This window comes from Schistocerca cancellata, chromosome 2 (genome assembly GCF_023864275.1).
Source record: "Schistocerca cancellata isolate TAMUIC-IGC-003103 chromosome 2, iqSchCanc2.1, whole genome shotgun sequence".
Taxonomy (NCBI): Eukaryota; Metazoa; Arthropoda; class Insecta; order Orthoptera; family Acrididae; genus Schistocerca; species Schistocerca cancellata.
The window spans coordinates 911,163,337-911,181,531 of NC_064627.1; the positions used below are offsets into that span (position 1 = coordinate 911,163,337).

At 37.6% G+C, this 18,195-nt stretch overlaps 1 protein-coding gene across 3 annotated transcripts in view; it reads right to left on the reverse strand.

Annotated features, from left to right (window-relative positions):
• Nucleotides 1-770: 770 nt before the first annotated feature.
• The window catches only part of LOC126162848 (phospholipase A2 group XV-like), a 31,154-nt gene continuing 13,729 nt past the window's right edge, over nt 771-18,195 (reverse strand). Inside the window, exons 5-8 of one of the 3 annotated variants that reach the window (XM_049919619.1) lie at nt 11,688-11,859; nt 11,479-11,601; nt 7,736-7,884; nt 771-895 (exon numbers count right to left, since the gene is read on the reverse strand). In XM_049919619.1, the coding sequence (XP_049775576.1) occupies nt 804-895; nt 7,736-7,884; nt 11,479-11,601; nt 11,688-11,859 (536 nt within the window). In that variant the 3' untranslated portion in view covers nt 771-803. Of the gene's footprint in view, nt 896-974; nt 7,885-11,478; nt 11,602-11,687; nt 11,860-18,195 lie in introns of those variants that run through there. The other 2 variants (XR_007535121.1, XM_049919620.1) reach the window with 2 other exon arrangements.

Genomic DNA, 18,195 nt, shown 5'->3' on the forward strand with positions numbered 1-18,195 from the left:
TTCAACTAAAATAATTCAACTGTGTAAGGCAGCTGGGCCAGATGAGATACCCATAAGATTACTTGAAAGAACTTGCTCCATTTATAACAACACTTTTTGATAGATTTGCTGCAGCAGTGAAGGGTACAAAGTGATTGGAGAAAAGTGCAGGTCATTCCCATTTTCCAGAAGGGTTGCCAGACTGATGAATGTAATTAAAGCCCTATATTGCTGATATTAATCTGCTGTAGCATTGTGGAATATGATTTTGCCCACACATTATAACCCTTTTTTTTGGGGGGGGGGGGGGGGGGCAAAAGTCATCTCTACAAAAATAACAACAGGTTCTGCAGATGGACATCTTGCAAAACTCACCTCTTTGTCTGTTAGGTCAGCAGCACTGTAAATAACGGCACCAGGTTGATGAACTCTTCCTTGACTTCCAGAAAGAATTTGATGCCATTATACACTTACTTAGTGAAGAAAATTTGAGCTTTTATATGTATAAAAGATTCAATGGATGTCAGAAGTTCTGGCACTTACAGTGCATACAATGCTGTTATCTAACAGTATGCTCCAATGCAGACTGGCAGCCAACTCTGCATATGACTAAATGTAATGTGTAGGAGTACACATCTGCAGCAACCTAAAGTGGAATTACCATATACAACAAGTTGTACGAGAAAGCACAGATCATGCTGAGAATCACTGTAAGAATCTTATAGACATGTAATTTATTCATAAAGGAAAGCAACTTACAAAACACTTGTTTGTATGATTCTTGAGTTTTGCTCATCAGCCTGGAACCCTTATCAGGTTAGATTCTAATTTCCAAGCAGAGTGCAGAAAACTCCATTAAGTGGAGACACAGCTAAACTTTTTGTGCAGTCTGATGGAAAAGAGGCCAGTTGGTCAACTATAACAAATACAGATGTGGAATTAAATATTATTTTAAAAAATAGGCAATGAGCATATCTGACCACATAAAACTGAAGCCAAATGTATATACAACATTTATTTCAAAATCTGTTTATTTAATCAGGAGATAATACAATTGAATTATATCACAGTCCATTGATTTTCCTTGCCTAAAAGGAAACACACACATGAGAAACAAAATGTACGTGGTTTGTGGCAAACAAAGACTGACTAATGAACAAAATATCTGTTTTTAATCAATGAAATATGTAACAAATGAATACAATGCTGTAAACTAATACATAAATTTTCAAAAAACACAGCCATCTTAATATTGAAACTACAAGTTTATCGGTAGTCATTTGAGTAGTCACTTTGAACATAGATATTGCAATTCTGTTATTCCACTCGCTAATTTAAGCTCACTGATCATTAATCTATTAAATCAGAATATGTACCGACCACTTGCTTTTGAAATAGCTGCAGATGGCAAACACTTATTAAAATAAGAAAATCTGCCATCTTACCTCCATTTTATTAGGGAGTACACACTACATCAAAAGTAACAGTTAATAAATCACAAACACTTTCAACAAACTAACCAATTAGAACAAATAAATAAAGTACCAGAATATAAATCTCAATTTAGGAGCAATATTTTAACCTGACAATACAATAACAATGCAGGAACAAACTAAAATACAAAATTATTAACACATTTGCAGCACACAAAATGCAAGAAGTACATCACTTAATACATCACATAAGGTGGATAAGACTAGCTAGTTAATGGTAACATTCTAAATTGAGGTAGAGCTCTAATAACAACAATCAATTTAAAGACGTACTATAACAACACTGGTATTGTATAAAGATGAGAATGGCATGCAGGGGAAGCTAAGAAATTTAAAATATATGGCCTTTCCATTTTGTCTAATGGAAGACAAACAGAACACAAGAATATATGGAAGACCTTTCTACGTTGTATGTGAGGAGGGCAGAGGAAAAGTAAACATATGCCTATAGAGAAATTTTTATGATAGTAGACATTTTAGGACAATAATATGTTTATATAACATAAAATGTGTATATCCTAGTGATTAAAAAGTGATGACAAACACCATTTTTGCAGAGGCTGGTTTGACAAAGAGTTGGAAAAAAAGAAAAAAACATTACTATTCAGTAAATGTGGGGCTACCATTTACATTAGATAATTGCAATATTCATTAGCAAGTTCTTTACATATTTCCAAGTAAGAAACCATGGCGAACTCAGGACAAGTATTTTCTTTTCTCTTGAACAAAAACAACAATCTATACGCTACTGCACACTGTCCTTGTCAAAATGTCTAATAAACCAAAGTGCAAGAATCACTGAAAGATGTGGGATAATAGGAGAGCAGCAATCAGCTTTTGGTCAGTGTAATTAAGAGATGATGTGTTTATACTGGTAAGAAACTTACTGCTGTAAATTACTAACATGGTCTGTCTTAAATCTTCAGTAGCAGCCCAAGACTGCTTCTAAAAGAATAGACATTTGTAACACATCTGATGAAAATTGTTATGTAAGAGTTTATCATATTAAACTTCTACGATGAAAACCTTTGTGTAAAAGTTTATCATATTAAACTTATAGAGTCCAGGAGCAGTCCGGTAAACTTCTACTTGGGAGATGAGTTGTGTTAAGCAAGTACCCTCTTATAAGTACAGTACAAATCAACAAGAAGGGATCCTAATTGGAGAAGTGGGGTGATCAAAATATCCCTGTTGGAGAAGATGTTTCAATGGCTAGCAAGCTCCTCAATGACAGTAAATGAAGATAGTATGGTATGGGTCAAATGCTGCCTGAGAAGATCCCATGTTCACTGCTACACAGTTTAATCTTCTTACAATTACTAAGCATACCATTACTTCAATAGAAGGAAAACAGTATTACTGAGAGTATAAAAGTTTCCAGTCAAACAAGAAATTAATGATAAAAAGATTAATATCTTCAATTTTTAAGATAAATGTATTTTTAAATACACAGTAAATCCTCAAAAAACTGCATAGGTTCTGGAAACATTCAACCAATAAAAAACCAATACCATTCATATTTCTCACCTGCTAATTTCACTAACTTTAAATTTCAGGCATGTATTGTCAGATATTACCCAATAATTTACATAAAATATATAAATAAATGTGACGTTTTAGGGAACCTCAGATTACTTTCATATACTAAAAATTCATTGACATTGCTTTACCTCCCTCAGCAAGATAAATCTACAACATAAATGAGATTGTTCATGTTTGCCATGTTAACAGCAGAGACTAACAGCAATTACATTTCTTTTTAACAGTACAGTTTACTCACATAAAGTACTGCTGCGGCAAGACCAGTTTCAACTAATCAATCAGTTTCAATAACACATGAATGATTCTTGGCCTAAGGCTGCATCAAAATATGTAGTTTACTGGTAGGTGCCTCACACAAACGGTGACCTTGGTATACTTTTACACCACCTTAGATCAAGAATCATTACTTGGCTACTGAAACTGACCAGTCAAAATCTGTTGATCCACTGAAAAAAATTATGACTATTTGATTTAATAAACATTACTGAAAACTTACAATGTCTTACTAAAATTTACTTTAACAAACTATACCCTATACAGGGGACATGGAAAATCTGTAACCTACAATGTCATGACAATATAATAATAGAATGTTCATCGAAAAATGACATCACAGAAAGTTAAAACTGTTATTAGCCAACCCACTGACCTAGCCAGAAATTTGGGTCATTAAAAAGTTGTAATCCAAAACAGCTCTTTGATTTAAGTACACACCTACTAGAGTACATCAACAATCAATACATAAACACACAGTGTTCAATTACAATAAATAACTACACATTATGAAAATAAATTTATCTTTTCAGAAACAATGTATTATACAGTTCACTTTTTTTTAAAAATTGGTCTTCTCAGTTTTTAAATTTTTCTTACAAAAAAAATGTATAAACATCTCTATGAAAAGACTGTTTCTGTCATGTAATACTCTCGCAAGCCAAGTCAACAGGTTCCCTCATGACCTACAGTCATTTACCATACAAAATTCCATACTCATATATGATTTTACATATTCAATAAATTATCAATAAATTACCATTACATATTATAAACAATGAACACATTATAACCACGAGAAATTAACCACCTTATAAGCTGTTTTATACAATGAAACTGCGAAGTTTCTAGGATTCTATGCAATCTTCTTCTCCTTGTACTATTAAAAGAATGCTTACATATTATTATAATCCTTATACTTTCTACAAACTGTGTCTATAAACTTACAAAAATTGGATGAATTCTAGTGTCTGATACCACCTGTCAGCTTTGACCAATGATGTCATACATAAGGCAAAGATGCTGCAATGGACAATCTATGAATGGAACGGATCATACTCGTAAACAGACGAATGTAGCATCCCATAAAATAATACATTTAACACGAATTTTTATTTACAAGCGAAGTTCATTTAAACGAGTTGAAGATGACTGAAATAAATAAGAACATGAGTGCAATTATGAGTGCGTATATTATATTATATTTTCCACACATACTGCAAAAACAATCTAAATAATGAACCGTCGAATAGTTGGAATCAGTAACTACAAGCAACCTATGTAGGTCATTTCTAGTTACCGATTCCAATATTACTGTTTGATCTTATAACGTATCAGAAACGTGCTTAAAAAATGATCTTCTTAGTGAACTACAGAATATGACTAGACTTTCAAGAAATGAAAATCTTTACACACATCACTGCACACGCAAAGGAATAAAACGCAAGAATGACCAAACCCTGGAATCGATACCTATACTACACGAAAGTCACAACAGATACAGTAACGCCAAAATAACACTCAGTAGAACTGATACATCAGGAATGAAAGTAAAATTAAGAGCAGTATAGCAAAAACATCGAAAAGGAAAACATAAAAGTGGCTACATAAAAAGAAACTTACCGCATATGAACTTCATAAGGAGTCAAAGATCAAGGCTGACAATAACGAAATAAGGACATAACAAGAAATAATATTGTTAGGAGGTCAAACTGTAATGAAAGAAGAAAAATCCAGAATAACTAATGAAAAAAAAAATAAGAAATGCAAACTGCCAGGCACAAATGAGGTACCACCCAAATCAGTTCTTCCCAACTACCCGCCCTCAATCAGATGCAAAATTTTAAAATAACAAAAAAATGAAACCACGAGTCAATCACATAAACCCTCCGGCAGAGACACAACAATAGCCCTCGGCCCACCATTGTAACCAGAAAATATTAAAACAACAGAAAAACCTCCCTGCAGAGAAACTAAAAAAGTAGCACTCGCACAATACAGTAACGAAAAAAAACGCAACATAAAACAAGAAAAAAGTATCAGACCCACCAACACCTAACTAACAAATCAAGGCATGTACATTTTGTACTTTCATAAAGGCAAGAAATAAACAATAACCTTTAGGAATACTCTTCCTCCAACAGTATTAATCTAAATGGCCTTGCAACACTGAAATCCTGCTCTTTCCCCGTCCGACAACAGATTTTACAGCCCCCATCTTATAATCTTTAAATTGAATATTGTGATTCACAACCAAATGATGATAAGTCCTTTCACCCAACCCCTTGTATGAAGCAAACCCGTCTGACATGACTACAGAAACTTCTACAACATATTCTTCTATTAAAGATGTCAAGACTTCCTTTTTCCGATTTGGTACAACCTTAAATGCAACAACATCAGAACAGTCTCCTCTAGAAACTACTACTCTAAAAACCCAAAGCCCAACAACCTCGGGCCCCCTTTCATACTTTCTCTTTCCAAAATGTGGCTCGTCTACCTCAACTATAACCCCTGGCCCCCCCAAATGACCCCCTATACTTTATAAATTCCCCACAAACTTCTCTACAAAATGAGAGCCAGTCGACTACAGTGCCACACGAAACCTCTGCTTCGTGCATGGCAGATTTGCAAGAATATTCATAGCAAAAATATTAGGTTAACATGACAATTACTTCTAAATTCAGCCTCAATCTCTCGAACCACGTCCCCCTGCATATGGATCTCCATATGTTATTTTTTCTGGACCTCCACATGTATTCGTCAGAAGTTCGTGATGACCCAACCTTCGTCAAAACTATATAATTTCCACAGACACTGCACTTGCTAAATTCAGCAGTGACACCCAATGATTGCAAACATTTTATAGTTGATTTACGGTCACTCATTTTCTAAAGTAGAATTTTCACAGTAAAAACAACTGACTCATCTATAACGAACAGAGTGAGAAATTAAGACCTTATAAATCACGACTACTTTCATTAACAAAAGATGCCGAAAACAAATTTCGAGATGAAAACAAAACAATCTACATTGAATTTTTAATATAAGTGCGTAACGAGGAAATCCAGAGAAATCATTTAACGTTCATCTACAGCAATCTGCGGCACAAACAAAATAACATCACACATTACGTCATAGGTCAAAGCCGACAGGTGGTATCGGACACTAGAACTGACCCCAAAAATTTAACAATATACCACAGCATAAAACTTCTGAAAATTCATGACAAAAACTTTTACAAATATACACTAGAGTGTGTGGGGGGGGGGGGGGGGGGAGAAACCAGATAAAGAATACTGCACTAGTGTATCCATTGTGGCACAAGGCAGATAGATCTGAGTTTTTAACAAGCTTTTAAATCAAGAATTACACTATGAAATTATTTTCCTACTTTATTCTCTTTACAAAGAATGAGTTGCTAGAATGAAGGACTTCTCATTTGACAGTGGGCAAATTTATTCCAACAACATTGAGCGATAAGAATATGAAGCTCTGTTAAGAAGAGAAATGACAGAGTATACTGCTATAAAATGAAAAATGATTTATTTCCAATATGCAGCACATGTTGGATGGAGTGTTACAACCCACATACACCAGAAAATCATGCCAGAATACACGTTTAACTGACCAAATATTAAGCAATGGAATGGCAACTATCCTTTGAAGCTTTTCTTGTCACAAGACCTCTAAGCATTTGTTCAATCTCTTCTTGCTGTATGTCTTACAGTCTCTTGTGTCCCTAATATTGTAATATATTAATATCCCTATAATATTTTTACATTTCTGTCATTTCATCTATCAGTACCTTCTAGCCAATCTCTTCTTGCTGTATGTCTTACAGTCTCTTGTGTCCCTAATATTGTAATATATTAATATCCATATAATATTTTTACATTTCTGTCATTTCATCTATCAGTACCTTCTAGCCAATAGTTCTACTAGGATGTAAAAAAAATGTTGATGACCTTGTTCCCAATCACCAACCAGTTTCTAGCCAGATCAGTTTTTATTCCTTTGGAGATACGGTAAGCCCTCATTGCTGTATTTATTCCATGTCTCCTTTTCTAGTAAATATATATATATTTTATATCTAATACCAAGTTATCAAAAATTACTGTTTCATCAAGCATTAACAAGTTAATTTTTCTTCAGACTCACTTTCTAATGTACAATAGTTTGAATATTTTTTATGAGATTTTTATGTAAGTTCACATGTGGATAGAAATGGAAACCCTGTTCTCTTTGCAACAATCAAAGTTTTTGTACAGCACGAAATCTCAGGTGTACTTTTATACTGCAAAATACTATTTACTCATGTCTCTACTTACAACAGCATAAAAAAATTCAAAACACTACACTATGGTACAAGAACTATAATTTATTGAGTAAACTTTTCAGATAGCCAAGCACACGAATGTCTCTTAACACATTCATATGATCCACACCTGGAAAAGTCTGATGATATACTTTTTGTTTCTGCTTGCCTTGCCAATGGAGACAGCCCTCCAAACTGCGTTTATTTACTGTTCCATCACCATCACCATATAAGAAGTCAGGGTATGCACTAGGAAATCCTCCTGGTTTATACACCAACCTGAAAAATAAGTATAGCATCTTGATTACCAAACTTTTTATTAATAGCACGCAGATTGCAACAATAATTTCAGAACTCAGACAAGGAGAATTAGAAAGAAGTAATGTAAAGCCCTAGCAATAAGTAAAACACACAGACATATTGCATGTTAGCTTTGATCAGTTAAAAATAGTTTAGGCACTGACAACACTTTATGACTGTATTTGACTATTGTAAACTTTAATCTTGGAAAAAACTTGGATCATTACTTTTTTATCCAATTTGTAGCACATGTTAGACAGAGTGATACAACCTGTATGTCAGAAAACTCAGGCCAGAATTCAAGTGTAACTGAATGTATATTAGGCAATGTACTTTTGATTGGAATGGCAACTAACCTTCGCAGTTCTTCTTTTTAATTTTATTTCTAATACTACCATACTAATCATGATGATTAAAAACACTATATGAACAAAAAATAATTTCAGAAAACTTTTATTACTCAATTTCAGCTAATTTAATGTTATGTAACATTAAGGTGTATTAGATTGCAGTTGATAAACTAACTTATTTTAATAATTCAAATAATACAATGGAAACTATAGATTGGAATATTGAAAGTATAAGGAAAAGATAGATTGCTACTCTCCATAAAGATGACACATTGAGTTGCAGACAGGTGCAACAAAAAGACACACACTAGCTTTCAGCCAAAGCCTTCAAAAAAGGAAACACAGACACATTCATTCACACAAGCAAGCACACATGCACAAATGACCATCATCTCCGACTGGAATGCAACTGTCACATGGAATGGAAGCAGCAATCTGGAGAGGATGGGAAAGAGGAAGGGATAGCAGTGTATGGGTGGGGACAGATAAAAGTGCTGTCTACTGGAGTGAGCAGGGAATAGGCTGCCGAAGGCTTTGGAGCGGGGAGGTGGGGTGAGGATGGGAGTGGTAAGGGGGGAGAGAAAAATGAGAGGTGCAGGAAAGGGGAAAGAGGGGCTGGTGCATTGGCAGAGGGTGGCACACAAAGACGGTGAGGGCACAATAATAGGGAGGAGGTGACAGGACAGAGAAGATGGAAACTGTTGGATGGAGCGTGTGGAGACATTAGGTTATCACAGATTGAGGCCAGAATAATTCTGGGAGCAGAGAATGTGTTCTAAGGATAACCCCCATCTGTACAGTTCAGAAAAGCTGGTGGTGGAGGGGATGTTCCAGATGACCCGGGTAGAGAAGCTCCCATTGAAATCAAGCATGTTATGTTCAGCATCTTGTGCCACAAGGTGTTCTACTTTGCTCTTGGCCACAGTTTGCCAATGACCATTCAGATATCCTTCACAAAACAGTGTTTACCCTCTCCGTCCTATCACCTCTCCCTATTCTTGTCTCCTCATCCTCATTGTGTGCTGCTCTCTGCCAACGTACCTGCCCATGGTGTTTTCCTTGCTTTCTCCTCTCGTTTTTTGCTCCCCACCTCAATGTTCCACAACCACCCGATGCTGTAGCTGTTGGCAATCTAGTACCCACAAGCCCTGCCAGACAGCACACTTCTCTGCCCCCACCTGCACCCTGCTATCCCTTCCCCTTCCCCACCCCCTCCAGATTGCTGTTTCTGTTCCACATGACAGTTGCAGTCTGGTCCTAGCTGCCTGAGATGGCAGTCATTTGTGCATGAATGTGTGAGAGATGTGCTTGCTTGTGTGAATGAATATATATAAATATGTGTGTGTGTGTGTGTGTGTGTGTGTGTGTGTGTGTGTGTGTGTGTGTGTGTGTGTGTGTGTGTGTGTCCTTTTCTGAATAAGGCTTTGGCCAAAAGCTAATGGTAAGTGTCTTTTAGTTTGCCTGTTTGCAGTTCGTGTCATTTGCATGGTGAGTAGCAATTTATCATTTCCTAGTAATTCAAATAAGTTAGTTTATTCTCTAGAGTTTTTATGATTCTGTAAAATAGCAATGGAAATTATTCAAAATTGCACAATAATAGGACAAAATATTGTGCTTATGTTCACAGTCTCTGGAGATGATATTCTACCAAAATAAAAATACAAAGGAAGGAAATGTTAAGGCAGTGCACATATGTTAAAAATGTCATGTATGCTGTGGCAATCACAACCTGTAGATTATTTCATCAAAATTATTACACTTAAATTACCACTAAAGTGTACATATAATTACAGCCACCTAAGCAAGCCCATCAAGAGTACAAGGGCATTTCAATGAACTTTTCCTTTTCTTCCGTCACTGCAAGTGGATAAGTACCTCTTGTAAATACACAGTACATAAGAATTAGGTGCATGAATGTCTTTGACAAAAAATCCTTAAAGTATGTTTACATGAGCCATAAAAATTGCATGTTGCCGACATATATCCTGACAATGTCGTCCAGCAAAATTTTTGCCATATGACTCACGCCATTTATGGCAATACATTCTCAAGCCATAAGTGTTCACATTGGGCCACATCACTGCCACAAAATGGATAAACACGAGCTGATACAGTGCTTCTGCTGTTCTTCCATACCATAAGGAATAAAGTTAGAATGAACATGATAAATCGGGATTTGTGCTTGCATTGATCTTTAAGCAAGCAGAATGGTTCACAATATTTAACTTGTGAACTGATGCCGCATACAAACCTTTTCCAGAATTTTACCACAATATCAAAACACAGTTTTGAATATCTTACACAAGAAATTGATCTGAGAACTGCTAAAACAGATACGAGAGAGTGTATTCCAGTTACAATCCCACTGACACTCATCCTTTGGTGGCAGCTATTGGTGATACATAGAGAAGCTTAAAGTACATCTTTCAAGTGCATTACTCATCAATAAGCCTCTTGGTACCAGAATTATGCAATGCTTTGGTACAAGGTCTTGATAATTTCATTACAGTAAGTCTGAAATAAGAACAGAACTTTTTCTTAATGTTTTATTTGTTTCACCAGCCACTAACACTGTTTACACTATCAATTCCTGCTTCAAGCAGGTTTTGAGATAGTACAAAAATTACGGCGTCAAATGTAAACCATGTAGATGAGGAGCCACCTGTACTTAGACTGTTCCTATGCAACTTTTTGCCTCACATTTGGTATACGTTAGAAAACTTTGGAATTTTTTATGTGCTTCATCAAGCATGATTCAGAGCTCATCATCAACAGCTTGCTAGCTGTCCTTTTTCAGACTGCAATTTTCATATACATTACTTTCAATGCCCCTGGCTCTAGTCTTATGCAAATCAAATTTATGAAATTCATAGTTTTCTCACTTGTCCACTTCTCCGTTGCTGTACAGAACAAACTCACAACAACAAACAACCAATAAAACAGGTCACATAATTTTGAGTAACCTCCCCTCCCTTGCTTCTAATATATTTCTCATTTCCCTCAACCTTGCCTTCCACTACTAGCGAAGGAATGTTCCATTCTTAAGGGACAAACATTTCCTCCTACATCCAGTTTCTATTGGGCCTCTCACAGTTGTATCACTTTATTAACTAATAAAAAATGAATAAGTTTAAGAAGAAAAGAAAACTAGCAACTCATAACAAGTTACTGAAACTAAGTTAATGAAAGTAAGCATCACACATCATACAATTTGTGAAGTTACCTCTCAATGGTGTTAACACCATAACCATGTAAGCAATGAACTTCTACACCTGGAGCTTGAAATTCCAAGCTGTATTTTTCTACATCCTTACGCATTTCCCAAGCAACAGGATAACTGATGTCCCTGTAAAATGAGATATTTAGACCATTATACCATGTGAGACAAATGGAACTAAATCATTTTCTTCATGCTATTTTTAAATAACTTACTTGAAAAAGGCTTTATAGTCTTCAACTGTGTAATTTTTCTTGTCTGTCTGTACTAAGATTTCATTAGGATGCCAAAAGAGTGTAGAAGGCAACAACCATGCCAGGCTTGGAGAGGTTATTTGTTCCTCTTTCAGCACACTTTCACGCAACACATACGATCCTAAGTCGTCACCTGGAAAAAATATCAGAAAGAAGCATGTGTCAAAAGATGGATACCTATAAATTATTTTTCAAGGGTACATGTCTGTTATCTAATAATGAGTGAACTATACAGTACGAGTTCACATCTAACAACAAAAGAGGAAGGAACCAATTATAGTCTTGACATGGAAGAATACTAGTATTTAAATGAAACAAGTTAGGTGAACTGCACAAATCTACATCCTTCTCCTTGATAATTTTTTTTACACACATAGTAATTTGCTTGATAGCTATCTTCGAATTTTGTGTTTCCTTGATGTGATATTTTTATAAGTCAATAAAGAAACAGCCTCTAAGTGCTGCAGACAGTACAGAGAACAGTATTTAATAAGAGTAAGAGTAGTAGTAGTAGTAGTAGTAGTAGTAGTAGTAGTAGTAACAACAATAACAATAAAGAAACCTGAAAATGAAGAGTTACATATGAGGAGAGTAAAAGAGAAGTATGAGGTTGGATGCACTATCAAAATATTACCATCTTGTAAGGCTTCTTTTACCAAACATTGTTGACATCTTCCACACGCATATTTTATTCTCTCCAAGCATAAGTTGTGGATCAATCAAAGCAGCAAAAAATAAAAACACCTTGCTCACAACTACACTACTGCATTGATATATCTGTCTTACAACAGATGGTGATTGGTAATTTCATTCGTTTTTGATATCATCCACCTTTCCAATTCTCCTCCTCCTCCTCCTGTCTCCCTTTCCTGCAATCTTTCTTTCAATAACTCTTCATTGCAGGCAATATCCTTGTTAATTTCTATCATTCTTTATTCTATCATTCTAAAACATCCAGTAATGACATCTCATGCCCCTTCTTTTCTGGACACAAAATGATACTGCTCCATGTTTTCATGAATTTTTCTTTCTAATCTTTTGAGTAATGCTACACAAGGTTCAAATGGCTCTGAGCACTATGGGACTTAACTTCTGTGGTCATCAGTCCCCTAGAACTTAGAACTACTTAAACCTAACTAACCTAAGGACATCACACACATCCATGCCCGAAGCAGGATTCGAACCTGCAACCAAAGCAGTCGCGCGGTTCCGGACTGAGCGCCTTAACCGCGAGACCACCGCGGCCGGCCGCTACACAAGGTCTTGGTAATGTGGCATATGAAATTAACAATACTGAAATCCTTATATTATGTGATGGTTTATATCTTTGATATAGGGACTAGAATAGTTTTAACCAAATCCTCTGACCACATACCCTCATCACATATCTTAATAAGGTTAGTCACTATGGATATCTCTCCATTTCCCAAGGCCTTTAGATTTTTTTTCTTTTTTTTTTTTTTTAATCTCACCTCATTGATTTCCTCTTTCTGAGATCCTTAATAGCCTTCTCCACTTCACACCTCAATGTATTTGGTCCATGTTCCATTTCATCACATTTCAATCTTAGTTGTGTTTATCTCCTTGTGCTTCAATTTTTCAACATAATCCTTCCATAACTGTTTATTCTCTTCTATGCATGCTGTCATCTTTCCATCTCTTTCAAGCATGCATTTGCTGACTTATCTTGGTTCTTTGTTTGTTAGATACTTAGCTGCTATGTACGGTATTGTTTCTCCTCATGCTGATGTTTCATCCATTTGTCTCTAGATTGATCTGTTAACCTTTCCAGTTCTTTTGTACTTTGCTGCTTATGCCTAAGACAGTGGACAAGTCAATTTACATCCATACAAGTGAAAGTATTCAGTTTTTACATGTTCCCTCCTTTTACAAAATTGTTGTTCTTCCATTTCCTGCATTCATCCACTTCATGTAACATATTTGATGTAATCAGTTCTTTTCCTTCTTTACTTCTTCAATATCTTCTTCTCAGTCTTTCAGAACTGTATTTCATTTCTCTAGCAGGCTGGCACTTTCTGCTAAATTTTTCATTTTTTCTTCAAGGGGCTGAGAGTAGACCTGAGGTGTAGCAATCTTCATCACCAGTAGACAATCTGAGAGAAGCTTTCTTGGCACATCCAATAAGTCATTGCCCTAGAGAGTGCTTCCAAACACACCGAGATTAACATATGTTACAAGTAAACCAGCCAGCTCTTCAGACAAAGCCGAGGGACTGTACTGAACAAAGATACATTTATTACATGCATTACAATGGATTATGAAAGACATTTCTAATAACACAATTGTTATGAAACTTTGCAAAGCCTTTTGTAATGGTGATCGTTAGCGAAAATATGGAATCTAAGCTTATTATTTAAAATAACTAGCAAAATATGAAAAATTACCTAAAATGTGGAATTTATTATGTTCTATGATGTACAGCTTCCTGACATGTTAATATGTTTCGTGTAATCAGTGAAGAACTTTGACAAAATATTTGATTATTCAATAACTGAGTAAACAACATTTTGAAGAAAAGCCTAAAATTTATGTAATAGTTTCAGTTTTAGACTGTCTGTTGTGTGACATTATTTTCATTTTTGTTGTGATATTTACATGAACAAAGGAGTGAATGCAACATGTATGTGGAGTATGAATAATTGAAATTGCTAAGAATGAAGTGTGCCCCTTGATGTGAGGTGTGAGGAAAAGTAAAAACTGCAAAGCAGCCAGTTTCTGGTACTTTAGGAATATTCTGCTTTCTTTAGTCTTTTACATGATTAATCCAATGAAACCATATTTAAATAAGCTACTGGTTGTTGTCAAATCAGAGCTAATCAATATCAACTAGAATTATTGTTATACACATCGGTTGTCAGACTGTTAGTTACAGTAGACCTCAAACCAGACTTCTGAATGTAGAGCATCATCATAATTTTTACACTGCAATGTACTTTCACTTCCTTTTCCTCAATGATTACAGTTCATCAGTTGATGCAATTGTTTCAAAGATGGAGTTAATTTGTTTTCTTTCAATTTTTGGGAATTTGTTATTTTGTAATTTCATATATATTGATTTCAGAAGTGGGACTGGTCCAAAGAGGAAGAGTACTGGGTTATGTAAATGTAAATATGAATAGTACTGTGATATTTGGCCAATCAAAGGAGAGATCCTTCACAAGCTCTAGTACCAGGAAAGAAATGAGGAAGGAGATGAGTCCATGGCCAGCTTTTGTGATGAGGCATCGTATAATCCACGGCTCTAGGCATTTTCCTTAATTCTGAGTGACAACGGTTTTCCGAAGAATTTGATTAATCAGTAAAAGTTTACGATCAGTCATTCATGATGTCTACGGAAATTTTGGACTTTTTAGTGAGAATCAAGTCTTTCTTCTGTGTGGTATACTGTGCTGTCATAACCAACAATTTGGTTTGAGTCCAGGCAGTGAGTACATGTAACAGCAAAACTCACAACATCTGAAGAAGACAGTTGGATCACTCATCAAAATGTTGTGCATAAAATGGAAACAACAGCTGAGCAAAGCATCCAAAAGCACACCATTAATCAATCATGCTGAGAAGGCCTAAAAGATCACATATTAATAGTCATCATCTAATCAAACAATGGAAAATCCAGGGTGGAATGTAACAATATCAGAAAAGGAAAGTTGCTACTCACCATATAGCAGAGATGCTGAGTCGTGATAGGCACAAAACAAACACACACACACACACACACACACACACACACACACACACACACACACACACACACACACACACACACGTCTGCAGTCTCAGAGAACTGAAACCACACTGCGAGCAGCAGCACCAGTTCATGATGGGAGTGGTGACTGGGTGGGGGTAAGGATGAGGCTGGGGCGGGGAGGTGGAGGGATAGTATGGTGAGAGTGGCGGACAGTGAAGCATTGCAGTTTAGACAGAGGGCAGGAGAGAAGGTGCGGAGGGGGAAGGGGGTAAGTAGCGGAAAGGAGAGAAATAATAAGAAATTAAAGGACTGGGTGTGGCAGTGAAATGATGGCTACGTAGTGCTGGAATTGGAACAGGGAGGGGGCTGGATGGGCGAGGACAGTGACTAACAAAGGTTGAAGCCAGGAGGGTTACGGGAACGTAGGATGTATTGCAGGGAAAGTTCCCAGCAGCGCAATTCAGAAAAGCTGGTGTTGGTGGGAAGGATCCATATGGCACAGGCTGTGAAGCAGTCATTGATATGAGGGATATCATGTTTGGCAGCGTGTTCAGCAACAGGGTGGTCAACTTGTTTTTTGGCCACAGTTTGTCGGTGGCCGTTCATGTGGCCAGACAGCTTGTTGGTTGTCATGCCTACATAGAATGCAGCACAGTGGTTGCATCTTAGCTTGTAAATCACATGACTGGTTTCACAGGTAGCACTGCCTTTGATGCGATAGGTGATGTTAGTGACCAGACTGGAGTAGGTGTTGGTAGGAGGATGTATGGGGCAGGTCTTGCATCTAGGTCTATTACAGGGGTATGAGCCATGAGGTAAGGGATTGGGAGCAGGGGTTGTGTAAGGGTGGACGAGTATATTGTGTAGGTTCGGTGGATGGCAGAATACCACAGTAGGAGGGGTGAGAAGGATAGTGGACAGGACATTTCTCATTTCAGGGCATGACGAGAGGTAATTGAAACACTGGGGGAGAATGTAATTCAGTTGCTCCAGTCCCGGGTGGTACTGAGTTACGAGGGGAATGCTCCTCTGTGGCCGGACTGTGGGACTTTGGTAGGTGGTGGGAGACTGGAAAGGTAAGGCACAGGAGATTTGTTTTTGTACAAGGATGGGAGGATAATTACGGTCAGTGAAGGCTTCAGTGAGACCCTCAGTATATTTTGAGAGGGACCACTCATCACTGCAGATGTGATGACAACGGGTGGCTAGGCTGTACGGAAGGGACTTCTTGGTATGGAATGGGTGGCAGCTGTCGAAGTGGAGGTATTTCCGGTGGTTAGTAGGTTTGATATGGACGGAGGTACTGAAGTAGTCATCTCTGAGGTGGAGGTCAACATCTAGGAAGATGGCTTGTTGGGTTGAGCAGGACCAGGTGAAGCAAATGGGGGAGAAGTAGTTGAGGTTCTGGAGGAATGTGAATAAGGTGTCCTTACCTTCAATCCAGATAGCAAAGATGTCATCACTGAATCTGAACCAGGTGAGGGGTTTAGGAATCTGGGTTTTTAGGAAGGATTCCTCTAAATGGCCCATGAATAGGTTAGCATAGGATGGTGCCATTCGGGTGCCCATAGCCGTACTGCAGATTTGTTTGTAGGTAATGCCTTCAAAGGAGAAGTAAATGTGGGTGAGGATACAGTTGGTCATGGAGACCAGGAAGGAGGTTGTTGGTTTGGAATCCATAGGCTGGAAAGGTAGTGTTTGATAGCAGTAAGGCCATGGACATTAGGAATGTTAGTGTATAGGGAGGTGGCATCAATAGTGACGAGCAGGGCACCGTGTGGTAAAAGGACAGGAACTGTGAAGAGTCAGTCGAGGTAATGGTAGGTACCTTTTATATAGGAGGATAGGTTCTGGGTAATAGGTTGAAGGAGTTGGTCTACAAGAGCAGAGATTCTCTCAGTGGGGGCACAGTAACCAGCCACAATGGGGCTTCCTGGCTGGTTGGGTCTATGGACTTTAGGAAACATGTAGAAGGTGGGAGTGCGGGGAGTGGTAGGGGTAAGTAGAGAGATGGACTTAGGGAGAGGTTCTGGGATGGGCCTGAGGATTTGAGTAGTGTCTGGATATCCTGCTGGGTGACTGGAATGGGATCACTGTGGCATGGTTTGTACATGGAAGTATCTGAAAGCTGACGGAGTCCTTCTGCCACGTAAACCTTGTGGTGCAAAACAACAGTAGTGGAGCCTTTGTCTGCAGGTAGGATTATAAGGACGGGATCAGTTTTTAGATGGTGGACTGTGGTTCTTTCTGCGGATGAAAGGTTAGTTTGCATGGTGAGCGATTTGGGCAATGATGGTGAGGCAAGGTTCGAGGTTAAGAAATTCTGGAAAGTTAACAGGGGGAGGTTTGGAGGCAGTGGGGTTGGATCACAGTTGGATGGAGGAGTGAACTGAATCAGGCAAGGTTCAATATTGGTCTTTGGTTGAGTCTGATTGGTGGCAAAAAAGTGTTTCCACTGTAGGGACCGGGAGAAGAAGAGAAGGCCTACATGGTTGAATTTGGGAATGGGGCAAATATCAGGCTTTTGGAAAGGACTGATGTTTCTGTGGGACTAAGGCTTCTGGAGGAAAGTTTCATAACTGTGTTGCAGGTCTGTTTAGGTTCTGGGTTCTGTGTGGGGGTGGGAGGGAGTTTTGGAGGGTGGGATAAGTGTAGTAGGTCTGCGAGACAGGGTTTGTCAGATATGAGGGGGCGTAGGGGAGGTTTGGAGGTTGTTGTAGAAGTGGTGGACAGTGGTACTCCGAGGTGGGAGTAGGAAGT